Consider the following 24,000-nt stretch of genomic DNA (forward strand, 5'->3'; position numbering starts at 1 on the left):
TGTGTAGAGGAAATGGAGCAAAACAGGCACAACAGTCTCCTCTACTACAACGAGTATTGGGGCCAGGTGGGGGCAGGAAGGACAAGCTCACGTTTTGAGGGTGCCTGAGGTCATGAGCTCAGTGACCAAAAGAATGCACTTGAGGCCCTTGGAGTTGTCCTTCCAGGAGTCGTAGAAGCGGACAATGTTTGGGTGCTGCAGACCCTTCAGCATCTCCACCTCCTCACTGAACCTCTGCCGCTCCACCTTGGTCAGCTTACGCGTCTGCACGGAACACAAAATAGATATATTCTAGAATGATTACATACACAGTCAGATTTCCATTCTATTGGCAGAGCATATTGCAGGGAACACACACAACACACTCCATCCATCAGGCCTGACTTTGTGACTATAGTTTATTATCAAGACTCAATACAGAATTTATAAGCTTATCAAGCTGTGTTGAAAAATATGTAAATGTGTGTGTCCTAGAGCTAGAGGAAGAGAAAAACAGAACCACTGACATTTTTACCGTAGTTGGTCATTCATCTTGCTGAACCAGATTCCAGTGTTACATAATTGTATTTTTCCATAGAATCTTGAACTGTGACTTCTACACATTTTAAGAGGAGGTTTCCAAAAGCTGTGAGTAATTGAACCAAACACAGTGTAATCACGGTGGGTAGGTGGGTGAATAAAGCCTGTTTTGTGCAGAGTGAGGTACACTGTTAAAATAGAAAGACTCAAAACTCTGAAACCAGGAAAAGTAGTTCACCTAAGCTGAGATCTGGTGTTTCTGGAGGGTGTTTGAATGTAAACTTAATGTAAGTGTTATGATACACTGAATAGATATCAAAACAGAATGGAAGTACTCTGAAACACCCAAAGTGGCTGTTAAAATTAGATCAAACATTAATATTAAGGGATTAGAAATCCAGGGCCTAAAAACTAAGGTGTCATTGTACGCTGATGATTCATGTTTTCTTTTAAAACCACAACTAGAATCTCTCCACGGCCTCTTAGAGGATCTAGATACATTTGCTATCCTCTCTGGATTAAAACCAAATTATGATAAATGTACCATATTACGTATTGGATCACTAAAAAATACACATTTTACATTGCCATGTAGTTTACCAATTAAATGGTCTGACGGTGATGTGGACATACTCGGTATACAAATCCCAAAAGAAAGAAATGATCTCACTCCAATAAATTTTTATAGAAAGTTAGCAAAAATAGATAAGATCTTGCTACATGGAAAGGAAAATACCTGTCTATTTGTGGGAAAATCACCCTGATTAACTCTTTAATCATATCACAGTTTTACCTATTTGCTTATGGTTTTGCCTACACCTAGTGACCTGCTTTTTAAATTATATGAACAAAAAATATTCAATTTATTTGGAACGGCAAGCCAGATAAAATTAAAAGGGCCTATTTATATAACGAATATGAATTCGGAGGGCAGAAATTATTAAATATTAAAGCATTAGACCTCTCACTAAAGGCATCAGTCATACAAAAGTTATACTTAAATCCAAACTGGTTTCTCTAGTAGATTGGTACGAATGTCTCATCCTATGTTCAAGAAGGGCCTTTTTCCCTTTATTCAGATACACCTGCTCACTTTCGGTTGCTTGAAAAGGAAATAATCTCCAAAATATCTTTATTTTTTTACAAAGCCTTAGAAAGTTGGTTGCAATTTCAGTTTAATCCACCTGAAAGGACGGAACAAATAGTACACACAATCTTGTGGTTAAATTCAAATATAGTAATTGATAAAAAAAACTGTATTTATCGAAGAAATTTTTAAAAAAGGTATAATTTTTGTGAATGATATCATAAATAGGACTGGTGGAGTAATGTCACACATGCAGCTAACACAGACATATGGAAATGTCTGCTCTACCCAAAATTACAACCAATTAATTGCAGCATTACCACAAAAATGGAAGAGGCAGGTGGAAGGGGATAAAAGTAAGGAACTTGTATGTCGGCCTTATATTAAAGACATAAATGGTTAAAGAAAGTGTGATAAATAAAAACATATACCAATTTCATTAAGGTCCAAAAAACTTACAGCTGTGCCATATAAATTGCAAAATAGTTGGGAAGAGATTTTCGATGTACCCATTCCATGGCACATGGTTTATGAATTGATACGCAAAACAACGCCGGATTCAAAACTTCGAATTTTTCAATTTAAATTATTGTACAAAATTCTTGCAACTAATAGAATGTTATATATAGGGGGATCAATCTTCTCAGCTCTGTAGATTCTGCTGTGAGGAGGCAGAGTCATTAGACCATTTTTTTGGTATTGTCCGCATGTAGCTCGTTTTTGGTCACAGGTCCAGGAATGGTTGAAGAATTGCAACATTTGCGTAGAACTAACGCTACGAATAGCAATTCTGGGGGATTTGAAAAGCCATAGTCAATCAATCAATAATATAAAAATTATTTTAGCAAAATGTTTATTTTTAATTTACAATCCGTGGAAGCTATGAGAATAGGAAGATTCAAATCTTTTGTGAAGCATCACAGCACAGCTTGAAAAATATATTGGCAAATAAAAATCCGAAATGGATGATGTTGGAAGATAGATGGGAAAGGTTGAGTGGAGCTGAAGGGTGGGACTAATAACAAGATAAACAATGTAGGGCATACGGGATCTGTGAATGTGTATAGGTGCGGAGTATTGTGAAATAGCACAGTTACAAGTGGAAATCAAACTGGATGGACAACAGAAATAGAGAAGGACTAAGAACAAACAAGAGAGAACTATTATAAAGTAGACTGTGTCTGTAAATGTGTATAAGATGTATAAATTGAAGGTAAAAACAGAAATGTTTATCAGTTTACTCCAATTGGGGGATCGGTGTAGGGTTTGCGGGAATAATAATAAAGGTATACTCTTAAAAAAAAGTATGTATGTCTATGTAGGTATGTGTATGTATATATGTGTATATGTATGCATACGTGAATGGATATATATATTTACCCCAAAAAATATGGGGGATTGGAAATGATGCAGACAATTACATTGGAAACAACATTCTTTCCGCAATATTAAGCTGATCCACCCCCCAAAAAAATAAAAAAATAAAATAAAATAAATAAAATAAAATAAATTAAAATATATTAAAAATAATAGAAAAAAAAGATAAATAAATAAAAAATCACCCAAAGTGGCTCTTCAATCTGAATAATTGTGTTTTTAAGAGAGCGTTCTAAAAACACTTGTTGATGTTTCAGTGCATGTAAAAGGCAGCAACAAAACACAAAAGTCATGTTTTAGCAGACTGTGTCTCTCATATAATCAAATGGTTTTAAATTGCAAATTGTTAATAGCATAAATATTGATTGATTATAAATAAAAAWTTAATTTTCAGTAAATATTTTTAAGAAAACACTGGGAATTGAATAATTTTCTTAGAGCAGACTTTGGCAGTAAATATAGGCTACAGCTGCCAGGAAACTTTGTGAGATTATAAATAATGTTACAATCAAAATGTTTAGGGCTATGTAGGTTATAGCAGAGGTAGCATGAGTTATAAAGTGTGCCCTCATCACTGGTATTCATGTGAGAAAGTGGATGTGAACATTTGAGCCATTTAGCAGATGCTCTTATCCAGAGGAATTAGGGTTAAGTGCATTGCTCAAGGTTACATTTCTCACCTAGTCAGCTCTGGGATTCAAACCAGCAACCTGTCTGTTAATGCCCCAACACTCTTAACCACTAGGCTACCTGCCACATTTTTTCTGTGTTTTGTTTAGACAGATTAGAAACAGGAGGAGACAGAGACAGAGAAGGAGTTAAAGTTGGACAGGCCAAAGCAGGAATTGAACCCCTGACTGTTGGGACAGCAAAATGCCAAAATTATTTGGAATTTTACCCACTTAACCACACACCATGTGAGGAACTTAATATATCAGAAGACACATGTTTAGATGATTAAAGGCTAAATGTGAACTTCAAACATTGTGCTGATGTACTGTTCAGAATTCCCCCAGCCTGGGGCATGGAGGTGGAGAGATGGAATTCGTGGCAGGTGTGCCCTCTAGCAAACTCTATGGTCAAGTATAAAAACAGTCCTTCACAAACTCAGAGAGGTGAGAGCACACCAAGTGCTCAGATGAACTAGTCAACAAACAAACAAATCCAAGAAAGTATGTGTCAATGAATACGTGAGTATACAATGTTATCACATTGAAGAAGGAAACCAAAAAGGAATCCATTCAATAAGAACATTTGTTTTGTGTAGCATTTTGGCTGCTAATGCTAATAGTCCAAGTAAAACAGTTCTTTTGATCCATTGATCAGCTTTCTTGATGCCTCAAMAAGTTAATTGACACGTCATTGTTTGCACCTTTCGTGCACTTGTTTTATGCAAATGAAGGCCTGCTTTTTAGTTAATACTGCTGGCTTGTTTGCCTACTAGATTTACGAGTTGTATCTGCTCTGATGTATACCCTACATGCTGCACTACATAGCCACTGTCATTTTAGCCTGCTCTAGCTTTGGCCTACCACAACACATGTTATTACATTCCACTTTTGACATTAATATTGTCATCTTGTTGCTAGATTTGCATTGCTTAATTACTTATTCTATCCACTGGCTGGCCGATCCTAACTAAAGCCAATGCATACTAATGCCAACTGAACTGTCAATCATCATCTAGCTCAACTGTATTGTGATTCAATTKATCTGAACAACCTTCCATACCATTCAACATCAACTGAATATAAAGACTCAGGTCAGAAACATTAGCATAATGGACGAACGGTGGATCGCATTAAGCATTTCACTGTAAGGTGAATTGTATTCGGTGTATTTGGCGCATGTGACAAATGCAATTTCATTTGATTAAGCCCTTAGCTGAAGTTTTGCACAAGTTTTGTATGTGTGCTACTGCTAACATTAGCAGTCATTGCCTGAAATATTGTTTTTATGGATGTGAAATATTATGGCATATTAGTTGAATTTGAGGAATAACATGAGAAATACCTTACAGATCTATAAACTGTCTTACTTTATCAATATAAACATCTGAAAGACCTGTTCATGTTTTGTGATTTGATAATTAGCAGATAAAAGATACAACTTTTGATGCTTCAATCATGTCTCAAATACTTTTTTTACTCATGAATTATTATCCTGGACCAACTTTTGTGTGCTTTGTTAGAGCATAAAACTTTTGACCTTTTGGAATTACCAATGAGGAGTTTACCAGTACATGATATAAGAGCAGGGAATATACATTAAGGGGAGGGACTCCCATTTACAGTATTTGGAAACTGCAGAAAAATGGATCTAATTCTGCACTAGACAGGATTCAAAACACAATCCTAGTGTTTGGGAGCTTTAGGGAGAGGAAACAATACTAAAAGAGGGACCTAACTCTGCACTATACAGGACTCTAAACACCATAAGGTTTTCAACCTTTTCCAGGTCTTATGTGGTGTTACAGCACATCATATTTCAGAAACACCTCAGGATGAATGTTTCAGTACATCTTAAATCTGTTCTAATACCCTGACAACCACGTGTTTCAATACTTCAGCAAAGTTAAGGTTTTGTCTCCTTTAAGGTGGTGGCAGCTCAGTTGCCACTAGTTTTAGTGTTACAAAGCACTTCATTTTAAAAGTGTATGAATGGTTTGATTGAGTCTCTAGTGTAGTGCTGCCGGGAGGCTGCAGTGGGTGGATAGCTGTTTGGAAAACACCAGAGAGACCTCTAGACTTCTACAACCATGAATCCTGCATTGAGGCTGTTCTGGGAAAAACTGAGGGTATGTTTATGTTTACAATTGACTGACCACGACTCCTTCCTCCCCTTTAGAGAAGGGGGCTGCCACTCATGTTACCAGGCCCTGTCTGCCTCCAATGGCACCGTATTCCCTTTTATAGTGCACTACTTTTGACCACGGCACAAGGCCCTGGTCAAAAGTAGTGCACTATATAAGGAATAGGGTGCCATTTGGGATGCACACCCTATCAACACTGGGAGCACACGATCTCAGAGAGGGAGGCATGCAAGGGGAGCCCCAAAAAAGCTATTCCCACACCAACCGACGTCCATCAATTGCCAAACACTAATTCAATTAGAAGATTGATTCCAACATGGTGCCTCTGTTTTCAACACAGACCACTTAGGACTTTTGACCAATGATTTTGTATGTATTTATGTGGCGAATTGGTGTGACAGGAGTATGATGTGACTACAGGTGATACATTCTAGGACATGTATGTTAGGATTACAGTAATTGATGGGAGACAGTTTCAGTGTCCTTGATGGTAAATTCTGAGTAAACTGATGGCATTAAATAATGATCCCACTGATCTGATCGGGTGTTTCTCCTGCCTCTGTTTTTATACCGATGAGACCCACTGCATGGTACAGACTGTCATTGAGTTGCAGCTGCAGAAGTCTGTGTACATGCACCTTCATTTGTGTGTGCATACATGTGTGTCTCTATGTTAGGACAAGTGTGTTTCAACCTGACTGGCCTGTTTATCTCGAAGATCCCTCTACAGAACAGCCCACTGTAGTGTGTATGTGCATTTAGCCTCATGGCTAACACTGTCCACTTGGAAGCCTTGGCAGCTCCTTAAACCACTGAGTTTACCAGAGAGCTCACTCACTATACCACATGGCAAGCACAACACATTCAAATACAGAATACAGAGAATACATTTAGGCAACTTCAGATGCTTTCCTGTAAGAGCCAATGTCTTATTCAGGTCTTCCTAAACTAAAGCCTGCAAGAGCCTGAAAAAATGTTCTGCTTGCTTCCAAAGGCGTCCTGTAACGTGTGTCTGATTACGGACTGATTATGTTGACTCATTCAAAAGCTGTATCCAATGAACACCTATTGAATTTGGGATAGTTTTATTTCATAAAATGTGTTATAAAATAAATGTATTCATGTTATTATTACTCACATAGAACAAATGTCAGGAATAATAAGGAATACCAGAATGTGAGTAAGTAAAAGTGAAAACATCAACTGTGCTGACTTTCTGCTATCATTTTCTGCTATCACGGGATAGGTTTGTTGTGTGATGGACTAATTCCACAGTGATATAATGATACATTTTAAGCATAAACACATGTATACAAACTATAGATAATTATGTACGATGAGTTGATGTGCCTTGTGTCAAAGTAAGACAATTTATGTTGTCAAATCCACTTAAACATGATGGGTCATCACATGCTTTCCAGATTCAGTTAATAGCACATCTTTAATATGGTTGGATTTAACACCGATACAATACAAGTGACAGACTAGCCACTTAACTTGGTCTGAACATAAAGAGAAACCAACAGTAAGCGATCACACATGCTATGTTGTCTTAATGAGAAACCTTGGCTGGTCTGGAACAATATAGTATAGTGGGGCCTCTGCTATTTCCTAGAGAGAGATTACAGCACTGACAGAGAATGCCACTTGGGTGGATATCATACAAGGTCTTATCCTGTTTTTCCACTGCTGTTCACTGCTGTATCAACTCAATGACAAAACACAGACAAACACCTCATAGATGTTGCACATTAAGATATGCAACATAACCAAATACATCATGTTGTGCCATKTTTATATGGCCTATGACAATGCATTAAATTGTAACATTGATCTAATCAAGTGMTTTTTTACTTTAGTTTATTTGGTAAATATTTTCTTACATTTTTCTTGAACTGCACTGTTGGTTTAAGGGCTTGTGAGTAAGCATTTCATGCTAAGGTCTACACATGTTGTATTCGGCGCAGGTGACAAAGTTTGATTTGATCTGGTTTATTTCCTTTCCTGAATACAGTAAGTCTACACATCTCCCAAATGTATTGTTGCACTGCAGGGGTGTAAAAATTGAATTGGGGTCGCTAAATGTCTCCTCTCTCTTTGTTTGGCTAGAGAATATCAGAGAAGAGGCGAAGCTAGAGGGTCCACTCCCGTCACAATCTGTCCATGTGGGAATAGAGCGTTATTCAATGCATTTCTATAGGCTTATTGGACTTAATAAGCAGACCGCCTGCCTTTCCGCTTTGCGACAATGACTCCCATTGTTATTGCGTAGAAAAGACCATCTCATCATTAAATACAGTGTCTCTGAGAATCTGTATTCATAGCCACTGAGAGGAGGGAGGAGAGGGAGGTGTGTGTATGTTGATTTGGGGTCTGGATGGATGGATGGATGGATGGATGGAAGGGCTGCAGGAACTATTACGGCCCTGTGCCAACTCCCTCCACAGTTACATAAGCAGTGTTGATGGTTGAACCGTTGGTATTAAGAACTTCCTGGCTGTCAGCAGCACCCCTATTATGCATACTGGGAGACGGATGGACAACAAGTGTCAGCCAACCCAGCACTAAAAGAGGCGTAGACTCTATGGCTTTACTTCAAAGGACAGGAAAGAAAGATCATGWAACACTGTCCTCATATAACATCCAAAATCCAAAACAAAGATGTAACAGCACTGCTGTGATATCCATGCTGTGTGTGTGTGTGCAGTATATGGAAGATGAGGTTATTATCAAGGGAGAGAGAGGAAGAGAGAGAGCGAGAGGAAGACGAAGAGAGAGAGCAAAAGCGAAACATCACAGCATGTTTGGTCTAGAATGAATGCAGTACCAGTGCTGTGACTATCTTCTTTACGTGTCTTTCACCCATTACTACAATATGTATAGGCCATACATAATGCCCAGAGGCTCATTTTTCCCCCTTATTTAACTAGGCAAGTCAGTTAAGAACAAATTCTTATTTACAATGACGGCCTAGGAAAAGTGGGTTAACAACCTTGTTCAGGGGCAGAACAACAGATTTTTACCTTGTCAGCTCAGGGATTCAATCTAGCAACCTTTTGGTTACTGGCCCAACACTCTAACCACTAGGCTACCTGCTGCCCCATACAGATAGAGATTTCATACACAATGTTGATAGCATCAGAAACAACAAAGTACCCTAACCATCAGGGGTTAAATGGCCTCTGTTCTGACTAGCACCCATCTTGAACGTTGGGTGACATCTGACATGTCAAGCTGGGGATTGAGGCTAAAGGGAGAGCAGAAGTTGGTTGACACGAGCTCACATGCCTTTGATATCCCTGGTCAGGAAACACCCCGAGAGACAGACCGCGCAGTGTGAGGAACTGAGGTACCAGTGTACACTTTCCAAGAAAAACCTGACTTGCTCTCTGAATGGAGCGGGGGAGAGAGGGGTGGTTAGGGAGGTTAGCCATTAATCTAATAAGAAATCCGGATTCAGCCCGCCCTCTCTCTCACTGGGCTAGCACTCTGAAAACTGCTGCTTTAGTGGCACCTAAAGCAATTAACTACACAAGCAAAAGACCAATGGACRCAGATTCAAGATTTCTGTCCTTATGTGCATCCCAAATGACACCCTATTCCCTATAAAGTAGTACACCAAATAGGGAAAAGGGTGCCAGAGGGGAACTATTTAGGCTACCGTTGACCTGGACATTTGGCCTTGTTTGGAGGTTTTACTAGATATTAGGCTAGTGTGTGAAAGGAAAAACTGTACTTGTGCCTGACTGACTATCCTTGGAACTGAATAAATTGTGTCATAAAACACTATCTTTTAGAGCCATCCATTCATTCTTCAAGACAAAGCCAGCAACTCCTATTCCCTCTGTAGGTCACTACTTTTGACCAAGGCCTCGGCCAAAAGTAGTGCACTATATAGGGAATAGGGTGTCATTTGGGACGCAGTCATACAGATCTTAATTTGATCATCCTGTTGAATAAGAACTTATTTATTTGTGGGGCAAGAGTTGCTAAGATGTTTGTGTTGTAAGTCTAATGGAAGTCATGCTTCAAATAAATAGTGAGCAGTAAGTACACGAGTTAGTCATGTCTATCCTGGAACAAGTCAGGATTTCTCAGAGATGTGGAAACCATTTACCATCTAGTGTAGGAAGGATTCCTCAAGTCTACTGTCTCTATATCCTCCTGGGTAAGTTCTGAGTGGGGCTGATGCTGCCCTGATGATCACTCTGACCTGTGAGGTAACTGGGTCAGCATCCAAAATGGAACCCTATTCCCTATATAATGTACTACTTTTGACCAGGGCCCGCCGCATAGGGCTCTGGTCAAAAGTAGTGCACTAAATAGGGAATAGGGTGCCTTTGTCTGAACCTTAGGGTTACTATCTCTGATAGAAGTAAAGGGAGAGGACGTTCTGCATACCATCTAGTCTGATAACGCTAAGAGGGGAGGAAGCTTGTAAAGTCCCAAAGGTAATTAATCTGGGTTTTATTGCCCAAAAAGACTGCAGGTTTCTATTACTGCTTGCTGAGTGAACATTCTCTAATTCTGTCACGTCTGCTCCCGCTCTTCCCCCCCTGGCGCTTAAGGGCGCCAGGCTGCCCTGCATCACGCACTCCTTCCATCTATTACGCACACCTGCCATCCCTCGTCACGCACATCAGCAATATTGGACTCACCTGGACTCACTCATCTGTTTATTTCCTCCCCTTTATTTGTCAGTTCCCTTGCTCTGTTCCCCACTGCTGTATTGATTGTTTTTTGTCTTTGTTTTCTTGTATGTTGTTCCTGTGTCCGTTCTATATTAAATGTTTGACTCCCCGTACCTGCTTCGTCTCTCCATCATCATCCATGTGACACATTATCTATTCATTTTGACCCTGCTTGACCCTGAATGAAATAGATCATACAGCAAAAATGTTAACATTGTTGCTACTACCTTGTTTTTACAGGGTCAGACCAGGGTAGATAAAAGTGTTGTGTATAAATGTAATGCCATCCAAGGGGAAATGACCAGGGAGAACAAACACTTTGTCCGGAACTGCCTTCCCATGAAACATAGACAGACAGATAGATAGATAGATAGATAGATAACAAGTACAGCCTGCAGAGGTTACTCTTATTAAACAGACTGCAGTGCTGCAGCTATGTCCTCTGCAGCTATGTAACCTGATGAAAACAGAGTCTTTGTCCCTTGACCAGAGCCCTAAAGTAGTGCACTTTATAGGGAATAGGGTGCCATTTGGGACACACTGAGGGTGGAATGGAGAAGGCTGGTTATGCTTCATAGTAGCCTATAGGCATTATAAATCACCCAATGACTCTTCTATCTGCTCCTAGACATGAAAAAACCTAATGATACACTTCAACATGATGATGTAATCCTATCGAACAGCTGAGAGAACAAATGACGGGCTTTATGCATAGTTGCATATTACCCTCTGTAGTTACTGAGAACACATTTTATTTTACAATAACAACCTGGAATTCACAGCCTTGTCTCCAGCCACATCCTTCCCTCTACAGTACTTCGCACAAACTTATGAAATCTGAAGGAGCCCATACATACTTGGCAAACACAGGAAGAACATTTTAGCAAATACAATTATTTTCCATCCTAAAAAAAAAAGTGAATGTGTACCACTGGTTGTTAGAAGCCTATTTCCACTGGCTTGAGAGACCGAATTTCACGAGGCTAATGTGTCAGAATTCAATAAATAGGTTACGTATTATGTGAGGTTTCTTACACCTCTGGAGCTAGGTAAGCAACACAGGTTTTGCTGTTCAGTGTATTGGAGCAGAAAACTTAACAGGCTGTCAAGTTCCTTCAAGGTTATGTCTTACACCAGTCGTAAAGGAACTGGGAGGAACACAGAGCTCTTAAACTGGGCTTAAAGGAGTCTCTTGCCTTGCACTGGCCAGGTAACAGTGGGCCCGTTTCAAATGGCACCCTATTCCCTATACAGGGCACTTCTTTTGACCAGAGCCCCATAGGCTCTAATCAAAAGTAATGCACTATGTAGGGAATAGGGTGCCATTTGGGATGCAAACTAAGTCTCCTGCATGACACTGAGCCATTACTTCCAAAAGTAGTGAGTACATGTTGTTTTGCCTGGTATAATAAATCCATTCTCTGTTCATATATAATGTGAGCAAGGTATATCCCAGTGATTACAGAGGGCTGAATAACAGACACAGCATAGCCCAAAAATCAGGCCACTCAGTTGCCTTTTTCCACGAAAGTGTGATGTCTAATGTTGTACTACCCATTAGTAGTGTCCATTAGATTAGCAAGAGGCAAGTACATTTATCGTATAGCAAACCAGGAAAGCCCACTGTGTGTACACAAAGATGCCCTACTAATCATGAATGCTACCAGGTTTACAGCAAGCAGTACCCTGTAATCAAATCAGAGGAGTTTGGTAGGAGGAGATATAGGAGGATGGGCTCACTGTAATAGCTGGAATGGAATTAATGGAACGGAGTCAAACATGTGGTTTCCATATGTTAAATCTGTTTGACCCAATTCCTTTTAAGCTGTCAGGTAGCCTAGTGGTTAGAGCGTTGGTCCATTAACTGAAATGTTGCTGGCACGAATCCCAGAGGTGAAAAATCTGTCAATGTGCCCTTGAGCAAGGAGCTTGACCCTAATTGTTCCTGTACGTCACTCTGGAAAAGAGCATCTGGTAAATGTATTTATGCCATTACAATAAGCTAGTCCTCCTATAGCTCCTCCCACCAGCCTCCTCTGAATCAAATATTATAAAAAATATATTTATATTATCTATTGGGTACTTTCTAAGAACAATGATGTACAGTGGGGCAAAAAAGTATTTAGTCAGCCACCAATTGTGCAAGTTCTCCCACTTAAAAAGATGAGAGAGGCCTGTAATTTTCATCATAGGTACACTTCAACTATGACAGACAAAATGAGAAAGGAAAATCCAGAAAATCACATTGTAGGATTTTTAATGAATTTACTTGCAAATTATGGTGGAAAATAAGTATTTGGTCAATAACAAAAGTTTATCTCAATACTTTGTTATATACCTTTGTTGCAATGACAGAGTCAAACGTTTTCTGTAAGTCTTCACAAGGTTCAACACCACTGTTGCTGGTATTTTGGCCCATTCCTCCATGCAGATCTCCTCTAGAGCAGTGATGTTTTGGGGCTGTTGCTGGGAAACACGGACTTTCAACTCCCTCCAAAGATTTTCTATGTGGTTGAGATCTGGAGACTGGCTAGGCCACTCCAGGACCTTGAAATGCTTCTTACGAAGCACTCCTTCGTTGCCCGGGCGGTGTGTTTGGGATCATTGTCATGCTGAAAGACCAGCCACGTTTCATCTTCAATGCCCTTGCTGATGGAAGGAGGTTTTCACTCAAAATCTCACGATACATGGCCCATTCATTCTTTCCTTTACACGGATCAGTCGTGCTGGTCCCTTTGCAGAAAACAGCCCCAAAGCATGATGTTTCCACCCCCATGCTTCACAGTAGGTATGGTGTTCTTTGGATGCAACTCAGCATTCTTTATCTCCCAACACGACGAGTTGAGTTTTTACCAAAAAGTAATTTTTTGGTTTCATCTGACCATATGCATTCTCCCAATCTTCTTCTGGATCATCCAAATGCTCTCTAGCAAACTTCAGACGGGCCTGGACATGTACTGGCTTAAGCAGGGGGACACGTCTGGCACTGCAGGATTTGAGTCCCTGGCGGCGTAGTGTGTTACTGATGGTAGGCTTTGTTACTTTGGTCCAGTCTCTGCAGGTCATTCACTAGGTCCCCCGTGTGGTTCTGGGATTTTTGCTCACCGTTCTTGTGATCATTTTGACCCCCACGGGGTGAGATCTTGCGTGGAGCCCCAGATCGAGGGAGATTATCAGTGGTCTTGTATGTCTTCCATTTCCTAAAATTGCTCCCACAGTTGATTTCTTCAAACCAAGCTGCTTACCTATTGCAGATTCACTCTTCCAGCCTGGTGCAGGTCTAACAATTTTGTTTCTGGTGTCCTTTGACAGTCTTTGGTCTTGGCCATAGTAGAGTTGGAGTGTGACTGTTTGAGGTTTGTGACAGGTGTCTTTTATACTGATAAACGTTCAAACAGGTGCCATTAATACAGGTAACGAGTGGAGGACAGAGGAGCCTCTTAAAGAAGAAGTTCAGGTCTGTGAGAGCCAGAAATCTTGCTTGTTTGTAGGTGACCAAATACTTATTTTCCACCATAATTTGCAAATAAATTCATGAAAAATCCTACAATGTGATTTTCTTTCCTCATTTTGTCTGTCATAGTTGAAGTGTACCTATGATGAAAATTACAGGCCTCTCTCATCTTTTTAAGTGGGAGAACTTGCACAATTGGTGGCTGACTAAATACTTTTWTGCCCCACTGTATGTATGTACAATATTTGTGAGGGACCAAGAAATAGTCTGAGAATAAGATTTAGAACCATGGTGTCTGGCATTCTTTAGTGCAGGTAATTCGCCTTACCACATGTGGAAATGTCCATATTCCACAGTCAAGGAGATGTGTGGTACTCTACCATACAGATGTAGAATCTTAATTTGAGCCAGTTTGCTACCGCCGGCAAATAATCATGCAGCAACTGGAAATGTGAATTATTATGTTGATTATAATTAATTGCCATTTTTGCAGGGGTTGATACATTCTCCGTAAGGGAAAATCAAGTCTGACATTTCTATTGGAAATTATACTTCAGAAGCCTTTTTAAACATCAAATACACTGTTTAACAATGCAACAGGGTGATCAAATTAAGATCTGTATCTCTGCCTCCCAAAAGGCACTCTATTCCCTACATAGTGCACTACTTTTGACCGAGGCATTAGGGAATAGGGTGCAATTTGGGACACTGCCTCAGTTCTATTTATCACTTTTACTAAGGGGTAATGTTACAGAGAGAGGACAACACTGTATTGTCCGGTGCCAAGCAGGGATATAGTTAACAACATGATGGTATGCAAGAGGAGAGGAGAGCCCTTCATAGTGCCCTTCAGAGCCACAGGAAGGAAGCCAACCACCTGAATGATTAATAAACCAACACTGGATACCTTGATGCCTGGGGATTCAACTCTATCCAATGACGTCGCCATCCAATGAGATAGTGGCAATAACTACTAGCATTGTGTCCACATGGACATGATATATTTTACTTTGGGCAACATTTGTTTAGATGTCCAGTTGTCCACCTTTCCACACTCTATCTGGGTTACTTTCTTTAAAAAGAGCAAGGTTGGGTTGTTGATGCTGGGTTATTTATGCTGGATTATTGAGATATGACCCAGAGCGTCAGATCAGAAGACTGAAGAAGTGGATTAGCAGGGGTGTGGCTTTCAGATAGTTATTTTTGGCCACCCGTGAGAGTGAACATATTTCCGGTTAATCTGTTCTGTTGTATTGTTATCACATGTTAATGTTGAACACTGACACGTTTGTAACTTTAATGAGGCTTATTAAGATAGTTACCATTTTGTTACAATAGGTAACATTATACATTTTATATAAAAATGTCTCATGCACAAAACTATTGAAGTAAAATGTACATTTGCAGTGTAAAAATTTAACATGATGAACAGGAATTATATTTCTTCTCACATGTGGTCAAAAATAACTATCTGAAATCCACATCCCTAATAATCCACATCTCCAAAAAATAACCTAAAGATTGCATTAAAAAGCAACTGAAAACGCCGATTGGTACGTGTGTTTTTCTGTTGCTCATTAGAAAAACAAGGTTTCAGTCTTGGAGGTGTGTTTCCTGTCTGATTCCGCATTTTGTTAACAACATTTGTCACCCATGAGACACCGTAGAAGCGGAAGCCTATTTCACCTCCTCAAAATCCTCATAATGAATATATGATAATGTACAGTACCAGTCAAAAGTTTGGACACACCTACTCATTCAAGGGTTTTTCCTTATTTTTACTATTTTCTACATTGTAGAATAGTGAAGACATCAAACCTTTGAAATAACACGTATGGAATCATGTAGTAACCAAAAAAGTGTTAACAAGTCAAAATATATTTTATATTTGAAATTCTTCAAAGTAGCCACCCTTTGCCTTGAGGACAGCTTTACACACTCTTGGCATTCTCTCAACCAGCTTCACCTGGAATGATTTTCCAACAGTCTTGAAGGAGTTCCCACATATGCTGAGCACCTATTGGCTGCTTTTCCTTCACTCTGCAGTCCAACTCATCCTAAACCATCTCAACTGGGTTGAGGTCGGGTGATTGTGGAGGCCAGGTCATCTGATGCAGCACTCCATCAATCTCCTTCTTGGTCAAATAGCCCTTACACAGCCTGGAGGTGTGTTTTGGGTCATTGTCCTGTTGAACAACAAATGATAGTCCCACTAAGTGCAAACCAGATGGGATGGCGTATCGCTGCAGAATGCTGTGGTAGCGATGCTGGTTAAGTGTGTCTGTCCAAAGGACAGATTTCCACCGGTTTAATGTCCATTGCTCATGTTTCTTGGCCCAAGCAAGTCTCTTATTATTATTGATGTACTTTAGTAGTGGTTTCTTTGCAGCAATACAACCATGAAGGCCTGATTCACGCAGTCTCCTCTGAACAGTTGATGTTACTTGAACTCTGTGAAGCATTTATTTGGGCTGCAATCTGAGGTGCAGTTAACTCTAATGAACTTGTCCTCTGCAGCAGAGGTAACTCAGGGTCTTCCTTTCCTGTGGCGGTCATCATGACAGCCAGTTTCATCATAGAGCTTGATGGTTTTGGAACTGTACTTGAAGAAACTTTCAAAGTTCTTGAAATTTTCTGGAATGACTGACCTTCATGTCTTAAAGTAATGATGGACTGTACTTTCTCTTTGCTTATTTGAGCTGTTCTTGCCATAATATAGACCAAATAAGGTTATCCCTTGTATACCACCCCTACCTTGTCACAACACAACTGATTGCCTCAAACGCATTAACAAGGAAAGAAATTCCACAAATTAACTTTTAACAAGGCACACCTGTTCATTGAAATGCATTTCAGGTGACTGCCTCATGAAGCTGGTTGAGAGATTGCCAAAAAAAAAATCATTTTTTGAAATATATWTTTTTATTTCACCTTTATTTAACCAGGTAGGCCAGTTGAGAACAAGTTCTCATTTACAACTGCGACCTGGCCAAGATAAAGCAAAGCAGTGCGACACAAACAACACAGAGTTACAAATGAGATAAACAAACATACAGTCAATAACACAATAGAAAAATATATATACAGTGTGTGCAAATGTAGTAAGATTAGGGAGGTAAGGCAATAAATAGGCGATAGTGGTGAAATAATTACAATTTAGCAATTAAACACTGGAGTGATAGATGAGCAGAAGATGAATGTTCAAGTAGAGATACTGGGGTGAAAAGGAGCAACCAAAAATACAATATGGGGATGAGGTAGTTGGGTGGGCTATTTACAGATGGGCTGTGTACATGTGCAATGATCAGTAAGCTGCTCTGACAGATGATGCTTAAAGTTAGTGAGGGAGATATAAGACTCCAGCTTCAGTGATTTTTGCAATTCGTTCCAGTCATTGGCAGCAGAGAACTGGAAGGAAAGGCGGCCAAAGAGGAGTGAAATATACCTGCTGGAGCGCGTGCTACGGTGACCAGTGAGCTGAGATAAGGCGGGGCTTTACCTAGACATTACTTATAGATGACCTGGAGCCAGTGGGTTTGGCGACAAATATGAAGCGAGGGCCAGCCAACGAGAGCATACAGGTCGCAGTGGTGGGTGGTATATGGGGCTTTGGTGACAAAACAGATGGCACTGTGATATACTACATCCAATTTGCTGAGTAGAGATCGGTTGAAGAGCATGCAATTAGTTTTACTTGCATTTAAGAGCAGTTGGAGGCCACGGAAGGAGTGTTGTATGGCATTGAAGCTCGTCTGGAGGTTACTTAGCACAGTGTCCAAAGAAGGGCCAGAAGTATACTGGTGTTGTCTGCGTAGAGGTGGATCAGAGAATCACCAGCAGCAAGAGCGACATCATTGATGTATACAGAGAACAGAGTCGGCCCAAGAATTGAACCCTGTGGCACCCCCATAGAGACTGCCAGAGGTCTGGCCAACAGGCCCTCCGATTCGACACACTAAACTTTATCTGAGAAGTAATTGGTGAACTAGGCGAGGCAGTCATTTGAGAAACCAAGGCTGTTGAGTCTGCTGATAAGAATGCAGTGATTGACAGAGTCGAAAGTCTTGGCCAGGTTGATGAAGACGGCTGCACAGTATTGTCTCTTATCGATGGCGGTTATGATATCGTTTAGGAACCTTGAGCGTGGCTGAGGTGCACCCATGACCCGCTCGGAAACCAGATTGCATATCGGAGAAGGTACGGTGGGATTCGAAATGGTCAGTGATCTGTTTGTTAACTTGGATTTCGAAGACTTTAGAAAGGCAGGTTAGGATAGATATAGGTCTGTAACAGTTTGGGTCTAGAGTGTCTCCCCCTTTGTAGAGGGGCATGACCGCGGCAGCTTTCAAAACTTTAGGAATCTCAGACGATACGACCGAGAGGTTGAACAGGCAGTAATAGGGGTTGAATCAATTGTGGCAGATCATTTTAGAAAGAGAGGGTCCAGATTGTCTAGCCCAGCTGATTTATAGGGGTCCAGATTTTGCAGCTCTTTCAGAACATCAGCTGACTGGATTTGGGAGAAGGAGAAATGGGGGAGGCTCGGGCAGGTTGCTGTGGGGGGTGCAGAGCTGTTGACCGGGGTAGGGGTAGCCAGGTGGAAAGCATGGCCAGCCGTAGAAAAATGCTTATTGAAATTCTCGATTATCGTAGATTTATCGGTGGTGACAGTGTTTCCTAGCCTCAGTGCAGTGGACAGCTGGGAGGAGGTGCTCTTATTTTCCATGGACTTTACAGTGTCCCAGAACTTTTTGTAGTTTTTGCTGCAGGATGCAAATTTCTGTTTGAAAAGCTAGCCTTTGCTTTCCTAACTGCCTGTGTATATATGTTCCTAACTTCCCCGAAAAGTTGCATATCGCGGGTGCTATTCGATGCTAATGCAATACGCCACCAGATGATTTGTGCTGGTCAAGGGCAGTCAGGTCTGGAGTGAACCAAGGGCTATATCTGTTCTTAGTTCTACATTTTTTGAATGGGGCATGCTTATTTAAGATGGTGAGGAAGGCACTTTTAAAGAATAACCAGGCATCCTCTACTGACGGAATGAGGTCAATATCCTTCCAGGATACCCGGGCCAGGTCAATTAGAAAGGTCTGCTCGCTGAAGTGTTTTAGGGAGTGTTTGACAGTGATGAGGGGTGGTCGTTTGGCCGCGGACCAATTATGGACGCAGGCAATGAGGCAGTGATCGCTGAGATCCTGGTTGAAGACAGCAGAGGTGTATTTAGAGAGCAGGTTGGTCAGGATGATATCTATGAGGGTGCCCGTGTTTACAGATTTAGGGTTGTATCTGGTAGYTTCCTTGATAATTTGTGTGAGATTGAGGGCATCTAGCTTAGATTTTAGGACGGCCGGGGTGTTAAGCATATCCCAGTTTAGGTCACCGAACAGTACAAACTCTGAAGATAAATGGGGCGAAATTAATTCACATATGATGTCCAGGACACAGCTGGGGGCTGAGGGGGGTCTATAACAAGCGGCAACAGTGAGAGACTTATTTCTGGAAAGGTGGATTTTTAAAAGTAGAAGGTCGAACTGTTTGGGCACAGACCTGGATAGCATGACAGAACTCTGCAGACTATTTCTGCAGTAGATTGCAACTCCACCCCCTTTGGCAGTTCTATCTTGGCGGAAAATGTTGTAGTTGGGGATGGAAATTTTTGCATTTTTGGTGGCCTTCCTAAGCCAGGATTCAGACACCGCTAGGACATCAGGGTTGGTGAAGTGTGCTAAAGCAGTGAATAAAACAAACTTAGGGAGGAGGCTTCTTATGTTAACATGCATGAAGCCAAGGCTTTCACAGATACAGAAGTCAACAAATGATAGCGCCTGGGGAATAGGAGTGGAACTGGGGGCTACAGAGCCTTGGTTAACCTCTACACCAGAGGAAGAGAAGAGGAGTAGGATAAGGGTATGGCTAAAGGCTATAAGAACTGGTCGTCTAGTGCGTTGGGAACAGAGAATAAAAGGAGCAGATTTCTGGGCGTGGTAGAATAGATTCAGGGCATAATGTACAGACAATGGTATGGTAAGATGTGAGTACAGTGGAGGTAAACCTAGGCGTTGGGTGACAATGAGAGAGGTTTCGTCTCTGGAGGCACTAGTTAAGCAAGGTGAGGTCTCCGCATGTGTGTGGGGTGGGACAAAAGAGCTATCTAAGGCATTTTGAGTGGGACTGAGGGCTCTACAGTGAAATAAAACAATAAGAACTAGCTAGGACAGCAGTAGACAAGGCATATTGACATTAGAGAGAGGCATGAAGCAAACACAGGTGTTGATCAGGAGAGCTAAGACAACAACGGGTAAATGGTGATGAATGGGCAGAGCGGGTCAGTTAGGTACATACAGGACCTGAGTTRYAGGCTGGGGCCGACAGGTAAACAAAATGAGGTACAGTGTTATTGAAACAGTCCAGGGGGCATCAGCTGTGTAGCCGAGTGATCATAGGGTCAAAAGAGCAGCAATAGGTGAGTCAGGGTGCTGTTCGGTAGTCACTACTATGCTAGGAAAGCAGGGGACACAGCGTTCAGAAAAGCTAGCGGGCCAGGGCTAGTAGATGGTTCTTCGGAGACATCGTAACAGAATAGCCTGTTGAAACTACATCAGGCGATCACGTCGGCAGTCCAGTCGTGATGGATCGGCGGGGCTCCGAGTCGACAATAAAGGGTCCTGTCCAAATGGCAAAGGAGGAGTTGTAGCCCTAGAATTAGCTGGTATATGGGCATAGCTTGAGGCTATCTCAAGGATAACTGGTGCTTGCTTCGGGACAGAGGCGTTAGCTAACAGTAGCCACTCGTTTGCAGCTAGCTAGCTGCGATGATCCAGTGTAACGATCCAGAACGGCAGGAATCCAGTGATTAGTAGAGAGAAGCAGCCCGATATGCTCTGGGTTGATATCGCACTGAGCAGACAGGCAGGTGTTGTCCGAGCTAGCTAAGGCTGGCTGGCTGGTGACCGAGAAAAAGGTGAAGACCGCTAGCAGTGGCTAACAAAGACTAGTAGCTAGTTAGCTGGCTAGCTCCTGATGGAAGTTCCAGTTATAAGGAATAGAAAGAGCAGATCCGTACCACATTGGGTGAGGGGGGTTGCAAGAAAGTCTATTTAGTTCGTAGATAGAAAGTGAGATTAAGATATATACGAAGAAGACCGGCTATTTACACAGGATAATACAAGGGATAAGACAAGGACAAACACACACGARCTACTGCTACGCCATCTTGGATGAGATCATCAAGGCAAAGGGTGGCTACTTTGAAGAATCTGAAATATAAAATATATTTTGAATTGTTTAACACTTTTTTAGTTACTGCTTGATTCCATATGTGTTCTTTAATAGTTGTGATATCTTCATTATTATTCTACAATGTAGAAAATAGTAAAAAAAAATATAGAAAGAAAACCCTGGAATGAGTAGGTGTGTTCAAACTTTTGACTTGTACTGTAATTAATAAATGTTGAGGTTTTTGCTTGAGGTTTTTGTTTTAGTTGAGGTTTTTGTTTTATCTTACGCAATTTTACTTAGCTAGATGTAAAATTGCGCAACTAAAACATCCTCTGCAAAAACATCAACATTTATTAATTACAGTACAAGTCAAAAGTTTGAACACACCGACTCATTCCAGGGTTTTCTTTCTTTCTTTTTTTACTATTGTTTTTACTATGTTTGGTGCAGTATATCTCAAGTTGCGCAACATTTTGTCTTATGTCAACAAAGTTGGAGATGCTGCTATTCACAACTTTTGTGGAAAAATTGACATTGTCAAATCAAAACCCAACCTTAATTTACACATTGTGACGCATGAAGGTTCCAAACTTTGTTTTAGACGAGACTGACTATGACCAAGATTATCCTATTTACACTTTGTAGTAAATTTTGACACTAGAATAACTGTTTCTGACTCATATCGATGCCACATAGGGCGATTTCAAAGGCAGATGCTGGGTTGCTTTTCAAAGGCAGTTGCTCAGATGCTGGCTTAACCCAGCATGAAAGTGAATAAAAAACAAACTGATGGTTAATTTAGCCCATGTTTGGGTATTCCCAACAACCCAACATGTTGGGTTCTTCATGCAACTCACCTGGCTGGGTCAAAATAACRCAGTGTGTGGTCTGTCCAATATTTACCCACTGCTGGTTTACCAAATAACCCAAATTGGGTTGTTTTTAACCCAGCATTTCTTCGAGGAAAGTATGAGCAGGGGGGACTTTAGTAACCCTAAGGGGTGTCTTGCACTGTTAAAGTATTAGCTGTTGACTGAGAAAACACGTTTGAATGTTTGTTGTTCTGTTTGGCCATGCGGTGTGATGTGTTGGTCCCAAAAAGGTTATAGCCATTAGTGTGTCCAACACTCATTATGCCATTAACCCATTCATCACTGTAGTCACAACATGTACTGCAAATTGACCGAGGGTTACCCGCAAGGTGGGGTTTTGCAGCACCCTTTCCCACTCGGCTGTGACTGAAGCACTGGGTTTGTTTTGGGAATGGTGACCTAGGCCCATCTAGCCCCCACACTCTTCCTGAGTAAACACACATGACCAAAATATTTGGTCTCAGAGCATTTTGTATTAATCTGTATGTAAAACCGAAACACTCCATTTGGTATGATATGTCATGTTTCGTATGGTATGTATTAATTTGTGGATGTCCATCCCCCATTTCGTATGGTATGTTACGAATTACAATTCATATTATATGTTACAAATTTACTAAACGTACAATATGTTGCGAATTTGCAAATGTACAATATGTTACGAATATCAAAACGTATGGTACAGTATGTTACGAATTCCAGCAATGGTGGCAAGGTGGCTAATGTTAGCTAGCTGTCTAACGTTAGCTAGCTGTCTAACGTTACCTAGGCTAGGGGTTTGGGTTAAGGTTGGGTTAAGTTTAGGAGTTAGGTTGAAGGATTAAGGTTAGGAGAAGGGTTAGCTAAAAGGGATAAGGTTAGGGGAATGGTTATCTAACATACTAAGTAGTTGCAAAGGAGCTAAAAAGTAGTAAGTAGTTACCCTACTTTCTTTTTTGCCTTAAGTAACCATCTGTCTTATGTAACCATATCAAACGTAACATATCATTCTAATATGAGTGTCCCGATTTAGAATTACTATGTTACGTCTAGTCTATGAGACCAGGCTGGACCACATGTTTACCCCCCAAAACAGCACCTCCTCGCTGCAAAAAAAGCCCATGGTACACAAGCGCCCACTGTCAAAACCACGGAGCTGTGGCGTGATGGTTTTTCCTAGAGCCTAAACCAGTTTTACCACTTATGTGGGCCTACAGCACCATGGCAGACGATGGATGGTTTTGATATGGATGGCCAGAAACTGAAGACAGATCAAAAGAATGAACATCAGTGACTTAAGTGGTAGGAGCAGGAGGAGGCAGCCAATCAAAAACCAGGATTAGGCCTGTCTTTCAGAGATCGGGTAATAGGCACGGAAAAAAACATCCAGTACAGCTTAATTTGAAAAAGAGAGCAAAAGCAGAGCTAATCATCCATGGATATGTGGGTCACCAAACCATTTTTATTCAAATATTTTTATAGGCTGGAAAAGTTATGATATGGGTTCTGGCTCGTTGATTTGAATCCTAAAAAAAATATGATTCCCACTAAAGTATTGATACACAGAGAGGGTTTCTTGTTATGGTGATGACTCAATAGGGGTGTGCCAATGCCAAGGCTACAGTCATGTCCGTAAAAGCAGTAAGAACAATAGCTAAATCATTACTACTGACAGATTAAGATATCCTGTCTCAGCCTCCAGTATTTATGCTGCAGTAGTTTGTGTCGGGGGGCTAGGGTCAGTTGGTTACCTGGAGTACTTCTCCTGTCTTATCCAGTGTCCTGTGTGAATTTAAGTATGCTCTCTCTAATTCTCTCGTTCTCTCTTTCTCTCTGAGAACCTGAGCCCTAGGACCATACGTCAGGACTACCGGGCATGATGACACCTTGCTGTCCCCAGTCCGCCTGGCCTTGCTGCTATTCCAGTTTCAACTGTTCTGCCTGCGGTTACGGAACCCCTACCTGTCCCAGACCTGCTGTTTTCAACT

The 24,000-nt window shown here is 41.0% G+C and overlaps 1 protein-coding gene across 1 annotated transcript in view; it reads right to left on the minus strand.

Moving 5' to 3' along the window:
- The window catches only part of wnk4a (WNK lysine deficient protein kinase 4a), a 79,770-nt gene that overhangs the window by 30,125 nt on the left and 25,645 nt on the right, over positions 1-24,000 (minus strand). Inside the window, exon 3 of the mRNA XM_070445040.1 lies at positions 92-264. Within this exon, the coding sequence (XP_070301141.1) occupies positions 92-264 (173 nt within the window). The remainder of the gene's footprint in view (positions 1-91; positions 265-24,000) is intronic.

The sequence above is a fragment of the Salvelinus sp. IW2-2015 genome, linkage group LG8 (genome assembly GCF_002910315.2).
Source record: "Salvelinus sp. IW2-2015 linkage group LG8, ASM291031v2, whole genome shotgun sequence".
In the NCBI taxonomy this organism is placed as follows: Eukaryota; Metazoa; Chordata; class Actinopteri; order Salmoniformes; family Salmonidae; genus Salvelinus; species Salvelinus sp. IW2-2015.